The sequence below is a fragment of the Python bivittatus genome, unplaced genomic scaffold (genome assembly GCF_059951505.1).
Source record: "Python bivittatus isolate LINGU-HERP-01145 unplaced genomic scaffold, Pbiv_v1 ctg000810_np1212, whole genome shotgun sequence".
NCBI classification, from domain to species: Eukaryota; Metazoa; Chordata; class Lepidosauria; order Squamata; family Pythonidae; genus Python; species Python bivittatus.
The window spans coordinates 4,495,907-4,523,546 of record NW_028277111.1 but is presented as its reverse complement, the minus strand read 5'-3'; the positions used below and the strand labels follow the sequence as shown (position 1 = coordinate 4,523,546).

Sequence of the window (27,640 nt, the reverse complement as noted above, 5' to 3'; positions counted from 1 at the left end):
CAAGGCCAGCTAGGTGGTACTGCCTGCTCCTTTCTCTCTAGGAGGTCCACCACAGCCTCCCTGTTCACTGCAAGTCAGCTGCTCAGAATCCGTGTGCTGCCTCTGTTCCCTCTTGCCCTCATTCCCCACCAGCAAGCTGGCTCAGGAAAATGGATCAGTGACTGGAAACTCATTCCTTGACGTTTCCTAGTAATAACACAAGTATTAACATTCAGAGAACTGACAGCAGTGAACAGCGCACTTCTGAATGGTAAGTCTGCATGTGCTATGCTCGGTGGAACTGTAACTTTACACGAAAAGAAAAGAAAAGAAAAGAAAAGAAAAGAAAAGAAAAGAAAAGAAAAGAAAAGAAAAGAAAAGAAAAGAAAAGAAAAGAAAAGAATGAATTGGAAATACAGTGAGAAATATCTAAAAATTAGACTGGAGATATTTTTGCTGTTAGCCTTTTGGTGATGTCAGCCCTTCAAGGTAGACCAGACTTGGAAACCAGTGTTATGAATACCAAAATTACTTTTATTATAGGGTTACAGTAACAGAATCTTGGAAGCCTGAATGTGCCTCTCTCCACCCTGCCTTTATCTACAAGAGAACTAAGGAGGCTCAAGTCTGAGATGTTTTCTCAAATTACATTTCTGCTTTGGACTCAATTTCTTTATCTGACTTCTGTCTTGGTTGCAACTCTTCCTCCTGTTCCTCAAGGTTATTCTCATAGCCCATTATATCTACATGGAGATTTCTACTGTATAACCTTCTCCACCAGCATATCTATGCTAAGAGCTGTTGCCATGATATGGCCCAGGGTACATAACATAATTCAAGCAGTAAATCAACTATTTTTGATTAAAATTACAAAAACTGGAGTTATCGAACCGTAATTCATAGAATCACGGAATCATAAAATTGGATTTGGAGGTCATCGTTTAATTCGTAAAAGGCCTTTACACTGAAAAACATAAACTCTCACGCTGTGAGAGTTTGGTGGTGTTGAAGTGATGTTTGTTTAATTAGAGAGCTCCTACATTTTCTGAAGGTGGACTTAGTAGTCCATCCCTGTAGAAAGTTTGAGAAATACTACATTAGGAACAAAGAAATCGTACCAGGTGTTTCCTTCCCGTGAACCTTCTCCAAAGGTGCTGTAGGAACCATCAGAATGCTTGTAGTTCAGTTGCCTCTGATAGCCTGAAACAGAAGATGAACATTAACACAGCCCTTTCCGAATCCAATTGAATTATTCCGTTCAAGTTTCTGATTCATTTTGGAAAGTCAGTTTGTCTTAGAAATTGGATCAAACTGGCTTTGAATTTCCAAATCAAAATTGGAATATTATTTGGTATGTTTGGCTGCACCCCCACCCTCCTTCCCACAGGCTCCCTTCATGATCCTATGGGGACACAGGCCTTTGGCAACTGGGTGTGGCTGTTTAATGTTCCTAATTTTTAAACATGCCGTTTGTTTGTTTGTTTACAATTACACTTATAACCCTCCTTTCTCTTTGCATAAACACTCAAGGTAGCTTACAATAAACTGTAATTAACTCTAATTCTTCTCTGCTATTGCAGGACAACTGGACTGACCAGAAGAACAAGTCACTGAGCAATATCCCTAATGCCTTTTGTTACCAACATCTGGAAGGGTTCCAAGATGTCTCAGCCAATCAAATTTGTCCTAATGTACAACCTCCTCAATCAATACCAATGACCAATCTGCAGATCAAGCCTTCGAAAGCTCTCGACTTCAGCAGGAAAACAGTGAGAGGGGAATTCCTGTGGGATTGTCCTGGGATGCTTCTCACCAGCCACTAAGTATCCGATGGCCTTGGATTTGATCTCCTCGGTCAGTTGTCCAGTCTTATTGAGATAGTTCAGGATGTAGATATTGGGGGCAAGGAGGGCCATGTTCTGCTCTCCACAGCCATAGGGCATCTTGAGAAGCTGATGGAGGTTCTTTATCACTCCTCCTAAAATGTCTCCTGAGATGGGGAAAGAGGAAGACAGAAGACAGAGATAATCTTGGTGATTTTGATCCCCCCTCAGAAGATGTCACTGCTTTGAGTATCCAGACAAATCTACCTAACTTACTCCCAGCCTTAGTCACCCTCCTTCCCACAGGTTCCCTTCATGATCCTATGGGGACACAGGCCTTTGGCAACTGGGTGTGGCTGTTTAATGTTCCTAATTTTTACACATGCCGTTTGTTTGTTTGTTTACAATTACCACCAACCACACTGGCTATCCAACATGCTGGTGCCACAGGAATATACAGGGTTGGATCAGCTTCCAGACTGACCCAGGGGCCTTATATGGGAGTGCCCAGGGACAGAATAAAATTCCAAAATGATAGCACAGTTTCTCACTTACCCAGCACACAAAAGGAGGCTCTGGCTGAGTCTTCTACAACATTCCCTGGTAACTCCAGGGGAAAAGATTTGGACTCAGATTTTCCTATAAGAAAAACAGAACTTAGATCATGGTGCACTGCTGTTCTAGCTGGCCTCCTGGTGCATGCTCTGCTTAGACAGCTGAGCTGAAGGGCGTGGCACGGTAGTGATGTTAGCAGGAACCAGATTGTTCAAGAGACCCCTTCCATCCTTCCCTCAACCTTCTTCTCACCTAGGCTGAGTTTTCATGAATGCCTTGGAGTATCTCATCCTTACAGCATGAGCTGTTCAACTATGGAACGAATGTCTTGGGAGGTTTGAAGGCGGTATTAAAGTAAAGACCATTTAAAACGAGATAAGACCTGTGTCCAAGTGGCACACAGGTCCATGTTTCATCAATAGCAGGCTTGTTGCTGTATTAAGTAGAGAGAATTACAAATCTCAGTAGTCCTTTTCAAGCTGAACCATCAACTTTCTTTTTTTATTCTCATGTCGAAACATGACATCTTAGGCTAACCCTGTCGTTCTTAACCAAATCTTCCACTAAATCAGGGTTTGTCAAACTCTGGTCCATGGAAACCTATAGTTCCATAAGAACTTGATGGGATACTGGGAGAGATTAAGGGCAAATAAATAAATAAATAAATAAATAACTGAAACACAGCCAATTTTTCTCTTGATCAGAGATTCCAGAAATCTTTTTCTTAAACTAACAGGTTCCCTGATTTGAAAAAGTTTGAAAAAGCACTAAGTCATGTTACTAAAATAAACAGAATAAGTGGGTACAAGATTTGGTAGTGATAGTGGCAACAGCTGGACCAGCAAGAATCTTCGGTATGGAACACGTTTTCCATTATTTCCTGTAGAATAAGTCCCATAAAACCATCTGGTCCCTGACAGTAAAGATTAATAATAATAATAATAATAATAATAATAATAATAATAATAATAATAATAATAATAATAATTTAAAAAAAAAACAGCAAAAGGGTCCCAAAATTGTCCATTTCGAAGCATAGTCCTTGACTTGCCCTGCAAAGTCCAGTACAGCCCTGGAACTGACACAAAGTCATTAATCAATTCAAATTGATTGCATCAAAATCCATGCCCTCTCAGGACCAATGGAATCTCTGCAGCAGCCTTGACTGTCACTTCCTCTTTCCTCAGAGTGATGTAAGCAATGTTGCAGCATAAACCCTGCCCCCTTTGGGCATGTACCTGTAGTTGCAACGCAATTAGAAAAGGAGTAGGGCTCGTGCCATATGGTGGCAGTGCCGTTTCCACTCTCCCCACCACCTTATCCCTTTCGTAGACACTGCTGAATCAGCATGAAGCCCAGGGAGACTTTTCAAAATAAAAACAATGCAAGAAGTTAACATATTCCTTTGTAGCTTGACTGCTCCTTGTCTTTCTGTTGCATTCTTGATGTTCTCTGAGCGTTGTTTTCATGCAGTCTCCACACTCCCTCACACTGATGTTGTTACCTAGCCTGGTCATGAAATGTCTGCAGAGAGACAATCAAGCTCAGAGAACACCAAGGACCCAACAGTTCAACCCTGAGGTACATATATTCTCTACTCTTTAAAAATTAAACAAATTTTAATTAAAAGCATTTAGATGAACTACAGGTAAGAACCTCCTGGATAGATGGCTCCCGTGTGTACCATCCTGGGGACCCCAGTCCTCAAATGAGTTTTGTTCTTGTACTCGGTGCTATAGAAGGGCAACGTACCATGTGCACAGAAAAGAGAGTTGAAGACCACTTCTTTCTCAATCCCTTCAGGCTTCACCGGAAGAGAAACGGAAGGAAAAAGGGAGAGGTGAAGATGGGTGTTAGAATCTTTAAGAAAATCACTGTAGAAATAACATCTATGCTAAGAAAAGAAAAAAAAACAGGAAGAAATGCAGTTGAAACAAGTAACAAGAGAGATGATCCATCAAGGAGAGAATTTACACACTGAGAGCCAAGAAAGTAGAATTCAAAGCACTAGAGAGGTCAACACAGAATTAATTTGTGTTGTTTCCCATTTTCAGTGGCCCCATAAAGATCCATTTGCTTGGTCCCCTAGGGAGAGTAAAATTTTATCCAGTTGACTAGGTGAGGAATGTTAGGTTTGGCCCCTTGCACCCATGAAGAAGTCTCTGGCTTGCAAGAGTGACATCAGGAGTACTTTAGAGCATGAAGAAAGGATAGTTCTTCTGGTATATTTGTGTCTCCTTGTTCCTTTTTTTTTTTAATGTATTTATCCCAGTAGAAGAGAATATCTGTAGCTCAGGGCTGAATTCTGGCGTCCTTGGTGCTCTCTAAGCTTGGTTGTTTGCTTGCAGACGTTTCATTACCTGACTAGGTAACATCATCAATGCTAGTGATTGTGGGGTTTGCTCCCTGTTTTTATATGGTATAAAACTATTGTTCTATATTGCTGTAAAAGCTACTGTATATAAACAGAGAGAAAGCCCCACACTCACTAGCACTGATGATGTTACTAGACAGGTAATGAAATGTCTGCAAGCAAATAACCAAGCTCAGAGAGCACCAAGGACTCCAGAAATGTATTTATATTTATTAAGAATGTTACAGAAGATAAAAGACAAATCTAAAGCAAAAGAAAGAAAGCAGGAAGCAAAGAAAAGAGGAAAAGGTGCAAGAAAAGAAAAAGAAAAGAAAAGAAAGTTATGAAATATAATGACTTCTGACCTTCTCTACAACAGTTAATTACAATGGTATATTGTTCCCTCCCTCTTAGATATTAGACAAATCCCTTCAACCTCTTGCTTAGTCCGCATCTTTTCTTCTTTCAGCAAAAAGTCCATGTAAGGTTTCCAGTCTTTCAAAAAAGTTTCTGTTGCTTTTTCTCTAATCAAACAGGTCAGCTTTGCCATTTCAGCAAATTCTGACATTTTCACAATCCATTCCTCCACTGTGGGAATTTCATTATTTTTCCATCTTTGAGCATACAGTAATCTTGCTGCAGTTACCATATATAAGATCAATCTGCCATGAATCTTCCAGTTCACTGTGTTCTTCTTGCACTGCCCTCAGTCTGGAGCAGAATTCCTTGTCTCTTAATTTCAAAAGAGCCACATTATCTAGGGCCTTTTCCATCTCTTGGTTAGTTACTTCTGCTTTATTTTCCAAAATTTCTATTTTTTCCTTATTCTGTTTAACTTCTCCAATTATTTTTTCTAAAGTCCTCTAGTTTTTTATCCATCTATTTTTCCATGAACGTAAATCTATTCTCTCTCCTAAATTAGTCAGCTTCCTCTTAACTGATGCAGTAACATTCTTCCCTAATTCCTCAAACATTTTATGTAAAGTCTCTCGAGTAATCCCTTTTTCTGTCATCTGCTGGCCTTCAGTAAGTGATCCCCTCCTTGTTGTTGTCACTTCTGTAGCTTTCACTGCCTTTCTTGTAGTAGCCACTTTTTCTGTTGTAAAATTTGTAATCCAAAGGGAAACAAAGTGAAAAAGGAAAAAAAGGGAAAATCATTGCTGACAAGATCCCTTCCAATCTTGCCAGCCTTCTCCCAAGGAGCAGCTCACTGGAGCTCAGATGGGCGATCTTCCTTCTTGTCTGGGGAAGCTCTGCTAGCTGGGGCGCATCGCCCAGCCATCAGTAATTGCCTCAGTGTCATCTCTGCCATTGCTGTACCCAGAAGTCTATGTTAGTCCGCCATTGCTGTACCCAGAAGTCTATGTCCCCTCATTCCTAACCCAGGCTTAAAGCATCCCACAAACCTCAACTAATAGTGACTTGATCACGACATCTTTGTTTCCTATGGTGAGCACCTCCACCACTTCATTCCCACAGAGCTGATCTGAGCTCAAGGCCTCTGCACTTGCTGTGAGGTTCATCTTCCCTAGGACAAAAACAGGCACCTTGTTACAATATGCTATCCTTATATTGTACTGGTATGCGGGAAAGACCTTGGGAAACGAGGCCAGGAAACACTGCCTAGGGAACAGTCAGATAAGAGACAGCACAGCTGTGATGGAATGGTTTGGTGAAGGCAGCGCTTGGGGAGATAAGCATTTCCTTAGCCCCCAGCAGGAGCATGGGAAGGTTAAGAGGATGAGACTGGCACCACCCTAAGGAATTCACGGTGTTTGCTTGCTGGCTTGGGAAGTTTAGATTCAGTCTGGAGAGATTCTGTCTTGTGGGTGAAAGCTAATAAAAGCTATCGAACTAGACCTGTACTGTCTCATGGAGTTCTTTGGGCTGAACCTGACAATAGCCCACAGCTGGATAGTGGGTGGGGCAAGAGGCTCAGAAGAGGCCCTCCCTAGTTTCTTGGGCTGTAAAGGAGACGATGGGAGATTTGTACTATCAGACTTGCAAGACTGATGTCAGTCTTACTAGATAAACCAGACAGGAAACACAACCAGATGAGCTAATTCTACTTTATTAAAAAGCCATATTAACAGTATCTTGCAGGTCTGAAAGTACTAGTCTCCCGCTGTCTCCTTTACAGCCTGAGAAACTAGGGAGGTTTTTTTTCTGAGCCTCTTGCCCCCCTCCAAGTCCAGCTGCAGGCTATGCAGTGTTTTATCTGGCCATTCTCTTGGCAGCATTTCTTCACCCTGTCTCCCAAGGTCTTTCCCACATATCATTACGTATATTTAGAGCATTGATTTCTGACCTGACATGATTTTTCTCTCCACACATTGCTTTGGAGATTAGGTAAGAGCGTGACGGGTTCCCACTGAGTATTTTGACAGTGCGCCTCTTTTTAGAGCTTATTTGTTCCCTTGTAGGATTGTCCTAGATTCTTGGATCTAGGGTTGTCTAGGGACAACCTACAGCCACAGGGTTAAATGCATTCCCCAACTCCCTTTTTGCAGTCCTTGGAATGCCATTTTCTGATAGAAACTTGTGGAAACTGTAGTAACCCCTACAGCAGACAGATCAATTAAAAAACAAAGAATTTCTCCCAGCCGGTACTACCTGTCCAATGCAACTCCACCCGTTTTGCTGTCCTCATTCCCCCACTCAATCTAGAAGAGACATTAGACTGATTCATAGGCACAATGGGAGTAGGGTTATGGAAACTCTACTGGACAAGGATACTTGTGGTGCTTTTTTTTCCATCCCAGCCAAACAACTAGGAGGTCTATCCTAGAGGGAAATTATCATTAAAAATCTGCTCCTTGATTTACTTTATACATGAAGGGGAAATATTCAAATAATCGTACAGGAGTTTTCTTGTTGGTTCACATCAGCCTTTTCTATCTCGAATCCAAGATATTAAAAGATCATCGTCTAAGTAAATGAAATGGCTCCTCTTCCTCTGGGGTCTCCCTGACCCCAAAGGGTTATTTAGGGTGACCACTTACCTAGAAATTTAGGGGTTACCATCCATGACACTGTTTTCCTTCCATTTGCACAGATACAGTAGGAGTCCTCCTCCTTCTGCATAGGGGATGCCCCAAAGTCAGGAGAAGGAGCCAGAGATATTGTGACCTGTCCATGCAGAAAAAGATGTCAATAGGGAAGCCATGCAGTGGCACTCCAGTGCAGAGAAAAGTCCACAATCATCATTTATGAGGCAAGATTAGCCCCATCCCTGTTAGCCTTTCAGAAGGCCCTGAAAACGTGGTTTTTCTAGTGACCTTGGAGATCCCACGGGGACTCTGCATGATGGTTATAGTGTGTTTTGATGGATGTTCTTCTCCCACCATCTTGCTTTTATTTATTTTTTAAGTTTGTAACAGCTGCAATATTGTTTTCATTGTTGGCTGTACGCTGCCCAGAATCACATGCTGTGATATGGGTGGCCATATAAATGTGTCAAATAAACAAATAAGTAAATAAAGATTCATAAAAGGGAGGAAGGGAAAGATAAAGTAGTGGTGTTGGTGGTAGCGGTAGAGACTGGGTATCTGATAGGTGAAGGCTACTATGTGGGCAGAACTTCAGATAAAAATTGGCTTGGATTAAGCTTTGGTGAATGTTGATTGTTTTTATAAGAAAATGAAAATGCCCATTCCAAACTCTTTTATTTGCTAGAAGAAAAAAGGGAATGTAAGCCAGCTCCGTAGAGAAGATGGGGATGAGAGAAATGCAGACACAGTGTCTTAAAGAAATGTAAAAGCTTGAGATGTATAGGAACAAGTGGGCAGTGAGTTTTTTCTTTGCAAATTGGAAGGGGCAAGTCAAATCTCAGGCAGTTTTGAGAATTTGAATGCAAACAATGGACAGCTATGAAATGGAGAAGCAGACAAAGAGATTGTACCAAGAAAGAGGACCAGACAATTTCAAGAATCCAAAGGGAAGATCCTGCAGCAACTATTAAGCGCTCCTTACCCGGAGGCAGCGTGTGAGGTAAGAAAAGATGGTGGCTTTGAGTGGGAAGGCTTCTCCTCGCACCACAGAGTACGGCAAGGTGAGTTCAATGAAGAACGGCTGGAAGACATTCAGAGAAGTGGGCTGGGCCAGGCCAAAGCCCCTGTCTGCCGAAAGACAGAAAGCTCCAGCTTTCCATTTGGTGATGGTGTCTGGGATGGTCACGGGAACAGCCATCTGTTTGGATTCTTCAGATACATCACTGTTTCTACTGGACTGATGGAGGTGGGAACTCCTATTTTCTTCAGAACCACTGAAGGGCACAAGAGAACGAAATGTGAGAAGGGATTCTAGAAACCCGTGTGCGAAGCAAGCTACTACTGTGCTTCTCTTAGGATTCCACCTCCAAGATAGAAGAAAGAGTGGAGTATCAGCCCAGGAGGAGCACAGCTTTCAGTAGATGTTAGCTTAAGCAGGGATTCCAAGGACATAGCAACTACTCTTGACAGACACTAGGAGCACCTACCTCTTGGTGCTAAACTGAATGCACTGATCCATGGATACAATGTCTGCTTATTAGAGGCTTTGAAGGTCCAAGCAAGCTTCTGTAGATGCCAAGTGTTAATTACTGTGACAGCAAAGGAACTGCCAAGGTTATACCAGTTAACAATCTAACTAGCTGTCACTGTAGACTAGTGATCCCTTGACTTAGTTTTACTCTTCAGTCTTCCTCCCTTATGAATCTGGACTGCTAGATTCTCCGAACACCTCCACTCAAACTCCAATTGTCTAGGTATCTGCCTGTCTCGGAAGAAACCTAGCCTGGGTTTTTTGACCCCCGACTCTAACAATAGCTGTCTTCTTGTGCCCTTTAGACCTTAAATTGCTTTGGGTCTTTGGCAGTGGTTTTCAAACTGTTTCAGGTCACAGAACTTGTTAGTAAATATATATATATATATATATTACTAACAGGAGGTAGGTGCTCCTAGTGTCCATTAAGAGTAGTTGCTATCTCCTTGGAATCCCTGCTTAGGCTAACATCTACTTTGCTTCTTGATCAGGAGTTCTGGAATGAATGAATGAATGAATGAATGAATGAATGAATGAATGAATGAATGAATGAATAAAATATATATATATATATATATATATATATATATATATATATATTCCAGAACTCCTGATCAAGAAGCAAAGTTCTTATGATAAGAATGTGAATGATTTTTTCCCCCTTAGTCTCCCCAGAACCCCATCAGGTTCTTGTGGATAGATGGATAGATAGAGTTTATATTTTAACTTCATGGGATATTCCAATTTGAATAGATTCTCAGTATGGAGTCAATTTATTGTAGCTTATAAATTCAATTAGTGATTTTTACCATATGGGTCCTAATATATATTCTTAACTTAAAGCTTAGCTGTGGTTTCTAGATTTTGTAACTATACATTTTATAATTCGTAAGTTATTTAATGATATCTTGAAAAAAAACCCACAATTTCATGACACCTTAGATCCCTCGTTTACTTATTTGTATTTTATTCTTTTTACACCTTTTTTTGTTCATAATCATTCTCAAAATGTTTAAGAAAAATATTAAATAAGAGCAACAGAATCTCAACAATGAACTCCATAAAAAAGACAGGACATAATCGTTAAAACTGACCACATTTTTGGGGAAAAAAAACAGTATAGAAGGTTGTTCAGTCCTGGAGCAGTTGTGCAAAACACCTGGATGAACCGTACGTCTGCACAGCAATATAGATTTAGAATGCTGTGACATGAACTGCCTTGAGAGTTTTAAATAATTTTTAAAAAATCAGTATTAAAATCAGGATGACCTGCAGACAGGCTCCTTCCATGCAAATGTTAAACAGCTGTCTTCTCCTGGTGCCTTCCAGAAATATTGGATTACAACTGCCATGGTGCTCAGCCAACCCAGACCAAACTTCCCATTTGGGTTGGGGATGATGGGGGGAGCTGTAGTCCTAGATACAGTAGTACCTCGGTTCACGAACACTTCTGTTCATGAACAATTCAGTTCACGAACAGCACCGTTCGCAAAATTTTGCTTCCGTTCGCGAACTCCGCATCGGGTGACAAACAGGATCCGCGGCCATTTTCCCTGCTGACACACGTGGTCGTGGCTTCCTGTAGGGAGGGGGACTCTCCCTCCAAACAATAACCACCTCCCCACCTTCCCCGCCTTCCTATCCTCCACGCCAGAAGTCACCTCAAGCAAGGTTAGTGTTCTCTCTCGTCATACTGTACTGTACTGTACTTTGTTTCATATTTTTGTGATTTAAAAAAAAAATACATATGTTCAGAACAGATTAACCGTATTTACATTGAACCTTATGGGAAATTTGATTCGGTTGGCGACCAAAATTGGTTGGCGACCACATTCGTAGGGGTCAGAACGGATTAATCGTATTTACATTGAATCTTATGGGGAAATTTGATTTGGTTCATGACCAATTCGGTTCGCGACCAGAGTCGTGGAACGTATTAAGTTCGTGAACCGAGGTACCACTGTACCTGGAAGGCCCCCTAGGTGGGAGAAGTTGGTCTCCAGAGGATCCCTTAGTCTGTGCCATCAACTTACTTTACGATAACCAGGCTCCAGATCCACGTTTCGGGGAAGATGCGCCGAGGTGCCTTTTTGTGGACGACCCCAACCTGGGGAATGGGAGGAAACCCACCGAGAATAGTACCGAAACTAACTCCAGGGGCAGGCAATGGCAAAGCTCCAGAGACTCCCACAGGGCCAATTCCTGGGGAAGCGAATGGCAGACCTGCAGCACCCGGTAACACTCCAGATGGTGGGGAAATTCTAGACGCTACCGCTGGAATTATCCGTGGAACCATCTCTGGAACAGAAAGAGGAAGCAATGTGGTGATTTGTACTCAAAGGATACCAGCCCTCTCAGGGGTCCAGTTTTGGCACCTGTCTACATAAGTTCACGGTGGACTACTGGAGGCCTCCAGAACGTTGGACGATGGGGAGGAAATGTCCTGATTTCACCACTGGAGGCCCCGACCTTTCCACTTGTGCAAATCACTTCTTTGCTCCATGGAACTTGGGGCGTGGAGTCCAAACATTGCCTGTTAGATCCCCCATAAACTCCACCCCCTTTGTGATCGCTATCAACCCCTCGATTCCTCCCCTCACCTAACCCCAGCACCTAACCCCATAACCATCACTGATGTAGGAGTATCCTCTTGGGGGGAAGGATAAAAAAATGTCAAGATGATGGTTGCGATTGTGCAATCAAAGCCACACTCCTTTTACGCTGACACACATAGAAAAGGGGCAATGCTTCCTGCACATAGTTCTGGCTGCTTTTTTTTTAACCTTTTCCCCAGATACCTTTTTACAGATGGGAGTTTTCTTAACCCTAACCCTGTGAACTATTTTCTGCTTAGCTGCAGGACTTTTTAACCCATCAATGCTTCTGTGGGAAGAGAGTCTATTGATTTACATTTATTCATGATTTTGATTTCTACCACTGCCCGCTGGAACATGACTCTGTACAAGTCAGGATTTGGGTCCTCAACCACCCAGGAAGCCCTCAATTGCTTAAGAGAGTCCAGAACAAGGAGCCTTGGGCATCGAGGGAGAGCAAGTGGCATCACCCACATGGTGACATCATCTGCACACAATGACATTGTGCAGACAATATCATGGATTCGAGGGCAAAAGGAGAACTCCCTCTCGGCCCCTCTGGAACAGAGCAGCCGGGGATCAAACCTCAGCTATCAGGACTCCACCTCTGCAGATGACTTGGATTAAGGACATGAAAGAATTCCAACACTCGACTCCTGGAACCAGCTGGGGTTGCAAGAGACCCCTTTCTCATCACTTTCCCACCCATTCCATTTCTTACCGGGATAGAGGTTGGGCCCTCTGGAGCAGGTGACACGCTTGCGTAGCTTGGCGTTTGTAAAAATTTTCAAGCCAACGTCCTGCCAGATGAACCAAAGAGCCACTAAGGAACCGTTCTTTCTGCTCAGGGGAACTAACTGTCAATGTTTATTTTCCATTTGCTCTAAGATGCTCAGCCATAAGGAGTACTGTATATTATTGTCCAACTCTCTCCAGTCTTTTTTTTTTCATAATGCTGCATCCTCTGCACGTATTGCTGCCCATTTGGGTGGTACTTAAAGGAACAGACAAGCAACACATGGAAACTGGCATCTGCAATGGCCTTCTATATCCAAATTAGGAAAGCCAATGGGTGATTAGCTGACAAGTGGTGGGAGAGAAGCCTTAGCAGGTGGCAGCACCTGGCTGATCCAATATTAACTTGGACGTTAAATAGGGTCAGGTTAATTCTTGGATAGGAGATCACTAGGAAATCCCAGGGCAGAAGGTTAGATAGGGACATCAAAAAAAACTTCCAAGAGAAGGCAGTGACAAACCATTAAGAAAATAAGGAAGGTATATTTCCATCTGGCCAGGAAGACATTAGGAGTCTAGTTCAGCTCAACAGAGACTCTACCATTTCCATCTGGGTAAGAGACTCTTCCTTTCTACCCACAGACATGCCTCCCCATGTACACACTTCTCCTTGCCTAATGAGAGCATCTCCCATATGAGGAACCGCAACTTTGATACTTACCTTGAATATTTTGTAAGAATCACCCTGTTCAGAAAAATAAGGCACTGGTTGGAAGCCAACCATGTCAGGTCTGAATGTTTCTTCTTCTGTGCAGGGATGAAAATTTGCTTCATCCAAAAAAAGGTCATCAAAGGAGAAAGAAAGGAGATCTTTCTTGGGAAGGAGATTGTAAATCTGAAACCAGAAAGGCTGCAATTGAGGATGGAGGTTTGGACTAGAGGAACGTCCTGACTGCCAAGCTATAAGCCAGTGAAATAGGCTGCCACGTGAAGTGATGAGTTCTCCTTCACTAGAGGTCACAAAACAGAGGCCATGTGGTTTGGCAGAGATGCTCCAGGGGATTCTACACTGAGCTACCTCTGAGGCAGGTTGGGTTGAGAAGAGACCCAGGGAAGCTTCTACGTTTGATGGAAGACCAGGATCCAGGTTTCCTGCTCCTAGTCCATCCACTTCCCCTCTACTCCACACTGGCTCTGGGACTGAGGGGGGTGGGGACTAGCCCAAAGTTCCCCAGGAGTTCTAATCCACCACCTTCACCACTACACCTCACATTGTGACAAAAAATCTGGAGTGTGATATCCAGGTGCAGTAGTTGGGCTACCCTTGGCCTACATGCTTTCTTCTTCTATTTTTCCTACTTTTCTTCCCATAATATTAATTTAGGGACAGCATTCTTTGCTTCTCCCTGGTTGCTGCCTACCGTCCTCCCCTAGCCCCTTAAATCTGGTTGCGACCACTAGCATCTGGTGTAAATTGTAAATAAATGGTTCCAAGTGATCACATTTGAATATGTCTCTAAGGACATGTAAATCTTGGGATGAAACCAGCAGCCACAAGTGCATTTATCAACTTTCCCCTAAAATTAATTTGTAGACAGTGTTCTGTTGTTCTCTCTGAATTGATGTCAGCCCTGCAAATTGGGCCAGATCAGGAAATAGACACTGCAAAGATTTCAGGAATGCTATTTTATTGTTGTAGGACAGTGTTTCTCAAGCTTGGGAACTTTAAGACACGTGGACTTCAACTCCCATGCTGGCTGGGGAATTCTGGGAATTGAAGCCCACACATCTTAAAGTTCCCAAGCTTGAGAAACACTGTTGTAGGGCATAATAACAGAATCTTGAAAACCCCTCAACGTTTCTCTCTGTCCCATCTTATGCCCAACAGAATCAAGGCGAAGTGATCTTGACTTTCTTTCTCACATCTTCCGCTTCCCCAGGACCAAGCTGCCATTCCTCCTCCCTGAAGAGTCCATCCATTCCTTCCCCAAGGTCATCTCCACATTCCTGCCTGTCCCTGCCCTAGCAGTTTAGGCTACTGGGCTTTTCCGGGGATGAACCTAGCAGCAGCCAGGGCACCTCCAGACCCCCATTCAAATGCACCCGGGACTCACTGTATCAGGGGAGAGCTCAGCTTCGGGTTTCAGGAGAAAGACGCTCTGGTCCACGGCGTGGATGGCGCAAAGTGAACGGGGGGAGGCTGCAAGATGGAGTTGGGTTTTCTCGCCAGGCAGGCCTTCTTGTTCAGAGAACCACAGTCTCACCTGTAAACATAAACCAGGTCTTTGAAAAAGTCACTTCCTGTGCCAAATGGAGTGAATGGAATGAGGAATGAATGGAATGAAGCCATCCTTCTGGAAGACATGTTGTAACGTCAAGCCACAATTTCACTGGATCAACCAAACTACTGGCTGAGGAAAAAAAGTCTTGATTTTAGCTGATGCTTTGGGTTTTCCTTCCATTCTGCAACTTAATTATAACCCACAGAGATAATGGCATTCAAGGGGACAGGTATGTCCAGGGCATAACTGATTGGCACCCCAGCTTGGGCAAACAGATAACAAAAGTGTAACTCAAGAGCTATTTCTCAAAGGATCAGGAGCAAGGAAGGCTTTCCGGGCATTGGCTCCAGCAGAGTTGAGTACAACTAGCTTAGAAAAGATCTGCTCTGGAACATTCAGATTCTGCCTTTCTTTAAGGGCACAACGCAAAACGTACAGCTTTACCTTGTTGGAGAAGCATTTTTCTACGGTGAAGTCTCTTGAATGAGCAACAAGTTCTCCGCTGGGCAAAATGGTGTAGAGGAGCAAGCGGGTCAGGGGAGCGGTATCGGCATCCACCAAGAGATTCAAAAGGAAGGCCCCTTTGGCTTCTAAAGCATGAAATTCCCGGGTGGAGGAGAAAGAGAGAGAGATTGAAAAAGGGGAAAGTTAGAAGGAATTAGTTCCAGTTGTCAGACATGGGGCTCTTCCAGGGGGACGCAACAGGCTGAGGAAAATGAGACAGAAGTGGATCATTGAAGACTCAGGAGATGAAGGGCTTCAGCTGCTGTCTTCTTCTCAGTTGTGTGGGCTTGCCTTCTCCTCCAAGATATAAGGTTTGTGGTGGCAATGGTCAGGTTGGTGCCCCCTCCTCTTTCAGGGATCCATGAATCAGCAGGTGACTCTCCTTCCAGTACCGGTGGTAACATCTCCCATTGAACAGGAGGGCAACAGACATAAAACAGGCCCTGTGGCACATGCCATGGAGCCCTTCAACACTTTGCCATCCTAGAAACCCAGGATGCTGCCTCAGCCCCTTGAGCCAATGCTGCTAGTAATGCCTGCCAATGGCTCTCCAGGGTTTCTGCCCCCTGATCAGGTCAGGCTCTGGGTTGAACTCAGGGCCTTCCGTGTGCCAGGCGGTTGGGAACTCCACCCACTCCCTCTCCTTCATCCTTCTGCCTTGCGTGCATTCATTATCCTCAGAAGCAAAACCAAGCACACGTGCCAGGCTGCAGCTACGAGAGGCTGAGCCCCCAAGCCTCTCCGAGTCTCCAAGAAGGGCCCGTCTCAGAGGAAATAGGTAGTAGGCAACAGGGCAGCCTGCCAGTTGCAAAGAGACATCACTGTGCCGCACAGCCAAAACTCAGGATGAAGAAAGCTGCTGCAGAGATTTGGGAGAAATGGCCTGTTCCTATCCCTTGTTCCCGCTGCTTGAGACCATCCCTTCCCTCTGCCCAATGGCAGGGATGGCTGTGTATGCCCACCTTCCCTTCCCTGCCAGTGTGACATGGGATATAGCGAACCCAGTTGCAAGTGGGAAAAGAAAGAGAGACTTTACAGATGGGCAAGGGGTATCTGGCATTCAGCAAGGGAGAACTGGAGCCTCTGCAGATTGACATACCCCATCCCCAGCCCTTGGGGAACATCTGGGAAGCTTTTTGCCAGGCGTTGGGGGGGAGTGGAAGTTGGGGGGAAGCATTTACCTTTTCCCTGTTCCACCCGCTCCACATGTTTCCCTGCTCGTATGATGTTCCCCTTAGCCATCACCTGCATGGAAAGAAGAAATTCCTGCTAGATAGGCTAGGGCTTGGTTAAACTGATTAATTGATTGATTGACTGATTGATTGATTTGCAACTCTAAGCACTGGCTTACACACTGGACATATAGAATCCCAGAATTGTAGAGCTGGAAAAGATTGTCTAGTTTCACCTTCTGGAAAGTGTGTAAGGTTAAAACAATAAATAAGAATTCACCCATGACAGAAATAACTATCTGCAGCACATCAAGCGACAATTAAAACCATCAGTGTCACAAACCTCCAATAAACTGCACGGCTGGATGGAAAATAGCTCAACGAAGCTGTTGAAAAGTGATATGGCTGATGATCATGGATGCTCACCTCAGACCCAACAAATACTTGCACACCACAGACAACCTCAAGGAGCAACTGGAACAAACCGTGACCCCAGAACACCCTAAAAGGCTGACAACCACCATCAAGACTACATCCCTAAGACAAGCTGAAAAAAGGAAAACGAAACTCCAAACTGCTCAAGCTAAACCCCAGAAACAAAGAGGTACCTGAACCCGAATGGGTAGTCAACATGTCCAGCCGCCCGCTATCCATCGCAGAACACAGTATCCTCCAGAAAGGCCTCAACTGTAACATGGATGATGCTAATCAGCTAAAATTCTGATGCAGCCCTAGAAGCAGCATTTAAAACCACAGGACTTGCCACAGAGATCCAAGAAAACATAAGCCAGACCATCATACCACAGATCAGAAGTGTCAGGTTCAGCCGGCACGGCACTGCTAGGAAGCCCGGCCAGCCACACTGAGCCAATTCTACTGCCCGTGCACTAGCCGGGGAGAAAGAGGAAGTGCGAGCCGTGGCTAATTGATTGGCCACCTACGCCCGCTTAACAAGGAAACCGCAGAGTGGAAGTTTTGTATCCACCCTGATGAGCAGCGCGCACGAGACAAAGAATGAAGCCGCGAGCCGCGGAAAGGAAATCACTGTGCGATCAAGCAAACCCCGGTGTGGCATGCAACTGAAAGGACCCCGAGGAAACAAGCCCACGCCGGAGGGGCAGGCAATCGAGGGACAATGGGATACTGGCTGAACCTGCCATTTGGAACATTAAGGGGGATTATTGGGGTATCGATAATCCGTAGTATGTAACATGACGATGGGGTGAAACGCGGGAAGGGGAGAGTTATAAATTGTACAACAAAATGTGCCAAGCCAGTCCTGGCTTTGTTTGTAACTCTTGCGTTACGCTTGAGTAAACCTCTTTTGAGAACCACATGTGTCACGGGAGTTTCTCTTGACGAATGGGCATTCCTTACAAGAAGAACATAGTATCAGCATCAGCTCAAAGCAGAGGACAGAGCAGCCCAGTACAATACAACAAGCCAAAGAATTACTGGAGGACAAAGAAACCTCCATCCCAGTAAACACCAACCCAATGCAGAAACTGGACCACCTGATCAAGAACCCTTAAAGACCTAACCAAGAAAGGCCAGATCACAAAAGAAGAACAATGGTGGATGAAAAGCAGGGCACCCATCCCCCCATGCTTCTATGGACACTCCAAAATAAACAAGCCTGACATACCTCTCCAACCAACGGTATCGTTACCAGGGACCCTAACATACAGCATAGCAAAAGAACTGACAAAAAAGCTTCAAGATCTCACAGAGGGGAGCAAATATTCTATCAACTCCCCACTACAGTGCTTCTAGAAAATCAGAGACCTAAAAATAGATGAAGATGAAATTATGGTCTCATTTGATGTCACAGCACTCTTTACATCCATTTGCCCAGAACTAGTGAAAGAATCCATGTCAGCAGTACTACAAAACCCACCCAACCTAACCAATATGGGAAGTGACATACGTTTGTTGTGATCATGTGATGTTTTGCTTAGTGACTATATTGCTTAGCGATGGAGTTGCCAGTCCCAATCGTGGTCGCTAAGCGAGGACTGCCTATAATGGGTATTCTGAAGTGAAAATTCCATGAATATTTGCTGGTTTGTCTGATTTGAGGTAGCCAGCAGGAATGACTGTGCAACAAAAAGTCATCTAAGAAATGCCAGAAATGTTCAGGTTGAAAGGGCAGGATGCCCACTGGTGGCCTTCTGCAGCTTCACCCTGCTTCAGATGTTTCAGCTCCCAGAATTCCCCAGCCAGCAATGGTCATTGCTAAGAGTTCTGGGATTTGAAGTCTGCACATCCAGAGGCTGTTCTGAGTGTGCATGGGTGTCCGCTGGAGATGGTGTAAGGGGTGTATGGAATAAAGAAGTAAGACAGCTTCCATGATGTTACTACACTTGTAGTAACATCTATAGTTACTACAAGTACTTTCGTTATCATGTGCAAGATGTGGCTAAAGTAACTGTTCTGAAGTATGTAACTAGGGCAGCCCCAAAGAACTGAGGAGCTGAAATGTCACATTTAGCAGTGGAAGGGGCTTGTTAACACAAATTCCCCTCTTCCAGGAAAAGGTCTCAGTCTTCGAAAACCACTGGCTTTACCAAAGCTGTAGATACCTGAAAATGTCCATTGTTATCCACTGTATGCTGCCACGGCATTACAGATACTTCGTTACACTTGCGCAAGATAAGCTATAAGCAGGGAGCTTCCAGATTAGTTAGAAAATGACCACATGTGGAATAATTCATTGTGCCACCTGTAACTCTTTGTGTGAAAAGAGGATAAAAGCTTGCTTGTGTGTATGGTCACGGTCTTGCCCAAGGCAACATTGTCAAATGTGTTGAGATTCTGCAGACTCTTAGTAAAGGAACTGGAGACTTCACAAATTGTGTTCTGATTGAGTAGAGGGACAGACCTAAACCTCATCACATCGATGACTGAGAAGGGAGAAGAGTGCTCAGGAACTGTTCTCCAACAGCAGCGAGGGGTGTTACATGACATTTCGGGCATCAAGGTGTCATTGAGCAAATGATGTGAATTTCATATTTGCACAATGGTGTTACATGATGTACACATGATGTCATTTTATTTTATTTATTTAGAAAATTTACCTGGCTGCCCATCTCAAGTACGTAACCCTGGGTGGCTCACGAACAACCACAAAAAATACATTAAAAAAAAAACCCACAAAGCACAACTATAATAAATTGACCAAGGCACCATAACAACCAGCCAGCACAACCGCACCTATATTGGGCCCAACAAACATCGTTGGCCCAGGTCTTCACAGCCTTCCAGAAGGCCAAGAAGGTCAGGGCCTCCTGGATCTCAAAGGATAGCTGTTCCGTAGGGCAAGCCCTGCAACAGAGAAGTCACATTCCCTTGGTCCCCCCCAGATGACACTGTTTGATAGAGAGGACCTGGAAGCATGCTGGCCCTGTGGGATCTTGTGGGATGGGTGGAAACCCTTGGAGAGAGATGGTCCTGCAAGTAGCCTGGTTCTGTGCCGTGCAGGGCTCTAAAGGTGATAACCAGCAGCTTGAATTGCATGTTGGCATCATTGCAGCTTCAATCAAGTGCCTATGGCTCTGAGGGTGCAAAAAAGGGGGCTCAGGAGGTGAGTGTGTCCTCTGGGCTGTTAGGCTGTATGCATGCATACTGATGATATCTCATCCCATGGTGACGGATGATCTCGCCCAGCGGTTTCATGTAGATGTTGAAAAGGAGTGGAGAGAGAACCGAACCCTGCGGCCCCCCACAGAGGGGGGGGCCGAGGATGGGACCTCTCGCTCCCTATCAGCACCAACTGGGACCAGCCCCAAAGAAAGGAGGTGAACCAGCACAGAACCATGCTCCCCATCCCCAATTCCCTGAGTCGTCCCAACAGGATATCGTGGCTATGCCAGATGGCCTGGGGGCCTGATGGGGGCTCGCATTGTTAGAATTGGCTGGTGGAGTAATTGATTTCCCCCCCCCCCCGGTCATCTTGAATTATATAGTCTTTTTATGTATATAGCCTTTTTATATACTGTAGTATTATTTTTTAGGCAATGTAATGTGGATATTTATATTTTTACTGTTTTTAAAGTTTGATTTTAATTGTGAGCCGCCCAGAGTCACCCTCTGGGGGAGATGGCTGGCATATACATTAAATAAATAAATAAAATAATAGATTTTATGCACCTTGAGCACAAATACAATACTTTTAAGGCAACCTTGGACAGTGGGAGAAGAACAGGGGGAAACACTACTAGAACACAGTTTAACTGGGATGACCACAAGATAGCAGAAAACACAGAAGCATAACTGTGGGTCTGTTGCTGACATTTGGTGTAGGGGTAAAAAATACCAGCCCACAAACCCGGAAACCATGAGTTCTAGTCCTGCCTTGGGTATGAAGCCAACTGGGAGACTGTGGGCCAGTCCCTCTCTCACAACTCTAGGAAGAACTGAGAACAGCGAGAACTATTAAGCAGTGGAACAGCTGGCCTCCAGAGTTGTGGGTGCGCCATCACTGGAGGTTTTCAAGAAAAGATTGGACAACCATTCATCCGAGATGGTATGAGGACTCCTCCCTTGGGCAGGGGGTTGGACTAGAAGACCTCCAAGTCCCTTCCAACCCTATGCTTCTGTGATTCTGTGATTCTAAGAAGACAAGGACAAACCTCTTCTGAAAATGTTACGGAGAAAACTGTAGGGAATTGTCCAAGCAGCAAGAATGAAAATTCACTTACACCCCCAAAAAAGCACAACTGGGAGATTTGCTTGCCCAGATACACTCACTCTAACAAGGGTACGATTAAGAGGGTCTTAAACTGGACTCACTCAAGGACCGAGGGCGATTAAAGGCAACACTGGGAGCAGAGTGCCAAAGGGAGATCACCAGAGTATGTTCATGTTGTGGTCTGGTGCGTGTTGGAGAAATGTTGTTTAGCAGAACAAGGTAAACATGCTGCATGAATGCAGCCACCATGTGAAGACTTACCACATAATAGAAGACAATCTCGTCCTCCTGCGTGTCACCTCGGTTAAGGATGTATTGCACCTGAACCGGCTCACGGTGGCCACAACTTAACTTCTCCGACCCAGGCTCGATATGTAGATAACTTTGGCTTGGAGAGTACATCGGGGATACTATGTGGAATGCCGAACTGTGACTGGGTGTAGCCCAGTGAGGACCACACCAAGGACTGGCTTTAGATGTAGCCTGGGGTTGTGGGGGATGGGGAGGAAAAGCACAGATTTTCAGACATGAGGCTGGCTGAGAACCTTTCACCCGCAAGGATGATCAAAAAAGTCAAGAGTGGGGCTATGGCTGTGTGCTTGAAGCCCTGTCCCACTTCTTTATCCTTTTATGCACAAAAGAAGGAGTGGGCTTTGGTGACATGGCTGCAGCCCACAAGCTGATTTTCTCAATTGCATTGCATGGAAAAGGGGGCAGGACTTTGCACAGTGGGGGCTGCCCTGGTGACTTTTTGGACCCCTCTGCAGATACCCCGACTGGCGTTTGACTGCTGGTCTATCAGACTGTAATTCTACTCCAAAGCCAGGTGGGTCAGAGAGGAACACTCCCCCCCACCCCATGGAATGGAATATTCCTGGCATTTCTGTCACGTGGAGATTAAAACAGGCTGTGAAGACTCAACTGTGCAAGAGTCCTGGCACATGGCAAAACACTCTGCAGGGAAGGGGGGGGTTGGCTTAGAAAGCCCCCAGCCCAGGCTTAAAGGAAAGCCATTATCCATGGACCATATGTGGGTCATAATGCTTGCCTCTTCTTCTCCCTTGAGCAGATCTACAGCGAGGTTCACCTGCACACCCATCTCCTTTTGCCCATTGTCACTTTTCCTGCCCGTGTTTTCCCAGCTCCCTATCACACTGCTTGCACACTTTGCCTAAACTAGAGAAGTTCCCCCCCACCAGCTCTACACTTACCTCCCCACCACCACCACCAACCCACTTAAGCAGTGAAGGACCCAAAATCCAGCTTTTGGGGAGGGAAACAAATCACTTGCACCTCTTTTTTCCATGGGGCCGTTCTAGATCTGACCAGGGTCAGTTCTGTTCCATCCTTGGCTAGGAGACCATGAAGAAATCCCCAAGTCTGTGGGCTAGGTTGGGAAGTTGAAAACACATCTGGGAACCAAGACCCAGGGACCTTTTCTGCTATGGAAATGACATGGCTGTGCCCATGGAGGGGCTGGGGAGTGATCGCAAAGGTGACTTTTCAAAGGATAACATGCAAAACTTCATGCATGTCATTATGTTAAATTATGTTATCATTAACATGCAAAACTTCATGCATGTTATCAAAGGATAACATGCATGATACATGAGGAAAAGAAGAGAGATCCCCCCCCCCCCAAGTATTTGCCGCTTCTCATGAGCTATTTCTTTTCACTTTTAGAGAGCTGGTATCTCATCAAATACAGTCTCAGGAATCCAGGAGACTAACCTGAAGATTCAAAAAAACATATTTGAAATTGGTGGTGTCTATGGAAAATTGGGCCAGCCCCTGGGCATCCGTCACTTGGCTCAGCTGCAGATTCCTTGATGTTTCCAACAACTTCACCGTTTCGTTGCTGATCGGCAAGTTGGTGCTGTCTACCAGCTTCACCTGCACGTTGAAAACCCAACGTTTATCCCATTGTTTGCGGCTGAATATTTTGGTATTTATGAACTCAATTTGTATCCTGCCTTTCTTTCCGGGACACAAGCCGGAAGACCCATTACCCCCTCCTAATTTTTCCCACAACTACAACTCTGTGAAAAAGTGGGGACTAGAGTAGGGATGAGAACCCAGGAGTAAGGTTTTGTGCTGTGGCCGAGAAAGGAAGTGGGGTATTTCTAAGCACAAGCAAGTAGGCGCTGAGAGACGCCATTGCAGGTTGATTTGATAAATGGACTCTTAACTATAGTGCAAACATTCCAGGAAAAAAGGGCTTCAGAAGCTTCAAAGCAGAGCATCTGTGGGGATTATTTATTTATTTACTTACTTGTTTGTTTGTTTGTTTATTAAATTTGTATGCTGCCCATCTCCCCCAGCGGGTGACTCATAAAAAGTCAAGATAGCAGCTGTCACTATGCAAAGCCCTCCCCCACTTTTAGGGGCATTGGGGCTTTGTGCAGTGGTGGCTGCCATCTTGACTTTTTTGACCCTACCACCATCACTCCCATGGACACCCCTGCTTAGTGATCCTGTTAATGAAGAAAGGCTGGAGGATTCCTACCTTGGACCAGGTCCCAGCCTGTAACCAACCAACCTTCCTTCCTTCCTTCCTTCCTTCCTTCCTTCCTTCCTTCCTTCCTTCCTTCCTTCCTTCCTTCCTTCCTTCCTTCCCCTCCTCCCTCCCTCCCTCCCCCTTCCTTCCTTCCTTCCCTCCCCCTCCCTCCCCCTTCCTTCCTTTTCCTCCCTCCCTCCCTTCCTTCCCTCCTTCTTTTCCTCCCTCCCTCCCTCCCTCCCTCCCTTCGTTCCTCCCTTCCTTTTCCTCCTCCCTCCCTCCCTTCCTCTCTCCTCCTTTTCCCCTTCCTTCCTTCCTTCCTTCCTTCCTTCCTTCCTTCCTTCCTTCCTTCCTTCCTTCCTTCCTTCCTTCCATCATTCTGGCTCAGAGCAACTGGCCAGCAGCTGCTGGGATGAAGAAATGGCATTTCAGCAGACGGGAGGGGCTGGCTGGGCTGATACATACAGCCGAGCCCTTCCATCCACCTACTGTGAGGTGTAGCAGGAATGGTTTCAAATCAAGCTTCCCAGAGAAACCACGGCTCCTCTCTCACCTTCACAACATAGGGAATCCCAGCTTTATAGTAATGGTCTGCATTTTCAAAGGTAATCTTGCTGATCGTGGATGTGATCTCAATGGATTCCGTGCCGCTGAACTCCACCCCTGTTGAAGAGAAGCACTCTCTGCGGGAGGCTGCTTCATCGCTTCCCCTCCCGTTTCCCAGACTCTGCCTTTGGGGGAGGGGGGCTCCTCTCTGGGGTGCCCCTAAGCCCGACTGTCTTGACGGTCATCCCCATTGCGCCTCTGGATTTCTGCTTCGGACAAGGGGTTGGATTAGATGATCCCCAGGATCCCCCGTGTGCAGATTTCTATAGCATAACCCCTTTCATTGGCTTGAATTGGCATTTGGTAGCCCTTTACGGGGTAGCACATTTAGCTGGTGTGTCTCAGACTGATTTTTACAAGTGCTTTGTCCAGCTGATCTTTTTTTCCCCTTGAACCTCATCCGTTCACCTTCTGTGAAATGGGAGCTGGAACAGAAAATAGTTTTCTCATTTATAACTCAGATGCCACCACTGCCTTAGACTTAAATGCTTGGTTCCCTCCCCGCCAGTCTCCCAAGCCTGCCTTGCTGGAAATGGGAGTTTCAGGTCTGGTTGTGGGCCATCCTGGCAGCCAGTCGGTGACAGTGCCCACAGCATGCTCCAAATTTCCCGAATGAGCCCCCCAGCCAATAATCTCCAGGGGCCCTTCCGACTGGTGGCTCCTCTTTGCCACTGGCCTAGCTCCATCCCACTAGCTAAGATGCAATGTCCCAGCTCCACGCTATGATCTTTTCTGGTCCTTGTGCTTTTGTTTCATGAGGATTACCTGTGCCTTCCTCTGTGATCTTGCCTTCTACAACTATGCTCATCAGGTAGCCAAGCCACATCAGGTGGAACTCCTCCATGTCCACCACCTTGGAGAAGCAGCCGTTCCCATCTGCCTGTGTGCCGCAACCAAGAAAGAACAGCCCGTGACCCTTTGCAAATAGTACCGCATTCCTTCTCCAGGAAGGCACCTACTTCAGGCTGATGCCTTCCAAATGGGTTGGAAACCAACTCCCTTGTTCAAAGAGAACAAGGAATTGAAGAGAAGACTAGACAACCCTGTGACCCGCTGAGTCATCCTTTGAGAGAAAGGTAGTGCGGGCTGATGTGAACATTAAATTTTAGGCTGGCCATATTTTTTTTTACCCCAATGCTGGACGGTCCTGTGATCATCTAAGAAGAGTACACATCACAAATAGAAAAATAATTGTAGTGGCAAACGAACTTCAATAATAAGTCACTATTTACTTACCTAAACAGAGAAACAGAATGACCACGGGCAGGCAAAAAAAAGTGAGAGCTGGGAGCGACTTCCGACTTCTGGCCGACTTCCCCATTGACTTTGCTGGTGGGAAGCTGGCAGGGGGCGTCGGAAATCATGATCGTGTGACCGCGGGGATGCTACAATGGCCACAACTTTGTAAATAAAACTAGTGTGAACACTGTGGAAATTTCAATTCCACAGGAGTAATGGGTCCCAGATTTTCATGCATTCTTTAAATTAAGGGATTTTAGGTTGAAAAATTCTTCCGGCATAATGCACCGTTTGGGTTAACTTGAGATGACAAACAGACAAAAAGATACACACAATGAGAGTTTTAGCCCTATACAGATTGCAGAGCCATTTTAATGGAAATAAATACCGTTTTGGAAGTGGGGGAAGAGGGTTAAAGAAAGCGATGTCCCCTTTTTGCTAATGCTTTCAATACCGTGTCAATCATGCGAGCATCGATTATTTTCAACCTGAGTTCTCAGTTGTCTGAAGGATCACCCTCCCTATTGTTTGTTGGAGTGAAGCAAGATAAGGGCACTATAATCCCCATTTTAAAAATAGTAAAAAAATAGGTTTAAAAATAGGCCTAAATGGTAGGTCCAAAGATCTCCACATCCCTTACCTCACCGTCAAATTCTTTACACAGAGTTGTATTACTGTAACACTGGAAATCAAGTTGGTAGTGATGCCGGCAAAGACTCATCTTCACCAGGCCGGGCACAGGTTTCTCATAGGTGTACCTGCAGTCAGAACAAACCACTGTTGAGAAAATCACAGGTAGGGAGATGATTGCGTAGAGAAAGACCACCAACGGGACCTGCAGCATCCGCAGTGTTTCTCAACCTCGGCGACTTTGAGATGCGGGGACTTCAACTTCCAGAATTCCCCAGCCAGCCATGCTGGCTGGGGAATTCTGGGAGTTGAAGTCCCCGCATCTCAAAGTCGCCGAGGTTGAGAAGCACTGATTCACTGGAAGCCACAAGGATATTTTTTTATTTAGTATTCTAATTTATATAGCTGCCGATCCCATACATATAACTCTGGCTTGGCTTTGCATTGCTTTGACCTTCCATGTTGTTTTCTTTCGAAGGCATTAGAAACAATATTTATTTTGTATCACATTTCTTATTTTTCTTTCTTTCTTTCATCATTCTTTCTCATTTTTATGACGTCCCGTATCATTTATTTATTTTTTAAATGATTTTATTTCATCTTATATGACACAGTATCATTTTATTCTATTTATTAGTTTAGTTTATTTTTGCCATTTCTCCACCATCTCAGGCCAGATGGACTCCAGGCAGTTTGCAGATGCTATTCCAGAGCAAATCTTCCAGCCAGGATATTTTTCACTTATTTATTCTGTCTTGGTTGAAATGACCCTGGAAGATGTCCTCGTTCACCCAGCCTTTCACAATAACAACCCGACTAGGTCTAGACTGCCTTAAAGTGAATTCTGCTTATTATGGTTCTAATTTCTAGCTCACCAGATTCATCGATATTTATTTATTAAGATTTATTTTATCTCATTATTTCTTATGAAAGACGTTTTTATTGTTCTTTTGTGCATTGCTCTGGTTTCCTTCAGAAGGAAGAAAATTATTGTCCTCATCACTATCGTGCATTTCTGCCTATGCTCTGCAAGCTGGCAATGCAAAACCAAACTTGGCTGATTTCTGAGCCTCAGCAGGATTTAGCCTGTCCAGTATTTGGGCAGGAGGCCACCAAGAGATCCCAGGCCAGGAAATTAAATATGACACTCCCAGAAGAAAGCAATGTAAAGTCACTGCCATGCCTCTGTCAAGAAAACTACAAGGGCATGAAGTTACCAAGAAGTGAGCAGCACCCAAACGTGAGTAGACTTTTCGTCCTCCCTTCCTTCAGCAGTCGAGCCAGGAAAATCCTGCACTCCCTGCTCACAATGTGAAAAGGAGTGTAGATAAGCATCACTTACCTGCCACACACGCTGACTTCTATTTTCTTAGCTAGAACTGAGATGAGCTTGGGGGCCTTTACCAAAACCTCAAATTTAGGCAAAACTAGAAAGAGGAAAGGGAAGGGAAAGAAATCAC

The 27,640-nt window shown here is 44.8% G+C and overlaps 1 protein-coding gene across 1 annotated transcript in view; it reads right to left on the bottom strand.

The window, feature by feature from the left end:
- LOC103048567 (alpha-2-macroglobulin-like) overlaps window positions 1-27,640 on the bottom strand; it is a 51,424-nt gene that overhangs the window by 12,579 nt on the left and 11,205 nt on the right. Inside the window, exons 7-25 of the mRNA XM_025174969.2 lie at window positions 27,523-27,607; window positions 26,191-26,308; window positions 25,077-25,191; window positions 24,259-24,368; window positions 22,940-23,101; window positions 21,470-21,691; window positions 16,528-16,591; window positions 15,287-15,432; window positions 14,675-14,824; window positions 13,282-13,455; window positions 12,547-12,625; window positions 11,265-11,529; window positions 8,683-8,974; window positions 7,713-7,839; window positions 6,117-6,238; window positions 4,110-4,161; window positions 2,358-2,441; window positions 1,793-1,969; window positions 1,098-1,179 (exon numbers count right to left, since the gene is read on the bottom strand). Coding sequence (XP_025030737.1) covers window positions 1,098-1,179; window positions 1,793-1,969; window positions 2,358-2,441; window positions 4,110-4,161; window positions 6,117-6,238; window positions 7,713-7,839; window positions 8,683-8,974; window positions 11,265-11,529; window positions 12,547-12,625; window positions 13,282-13,455; window positions 14,675-14,824; window positions 15,287-15,432; window positions 16,528-16,591; window positions 21,470-21,691; window positions 22,940-23,101; window positions 24,259-24,368; window positions 25,077-25,191; window positions 26,191-26,308; window positions 27,523-27,607 — 2,626 coding nt within the window. The remainder of the gene's footprint in view (window positions 1-1,097; window positions 1,180-1,792; window positions 1,970-2,357; window positions 2,442-4,109; window positions 4,162-6,116; window positions 6,239-7,712; window positions 7,840-8,682; window positions 8,975-11,264; window positions 11,530-12,546; window positions 12,626-13,281; window positions 13,456-14,674; window positions 14,825-15,286; window positions 15,433-16,527; window positions 16,592-21,469; window positions 21,692-22,939; window positions 23,102-24,258; window positions 24,369-25,076; window positions 25,192-26,190; window positions 26,309-27,522; window positions 27,608-27,640) is intronic.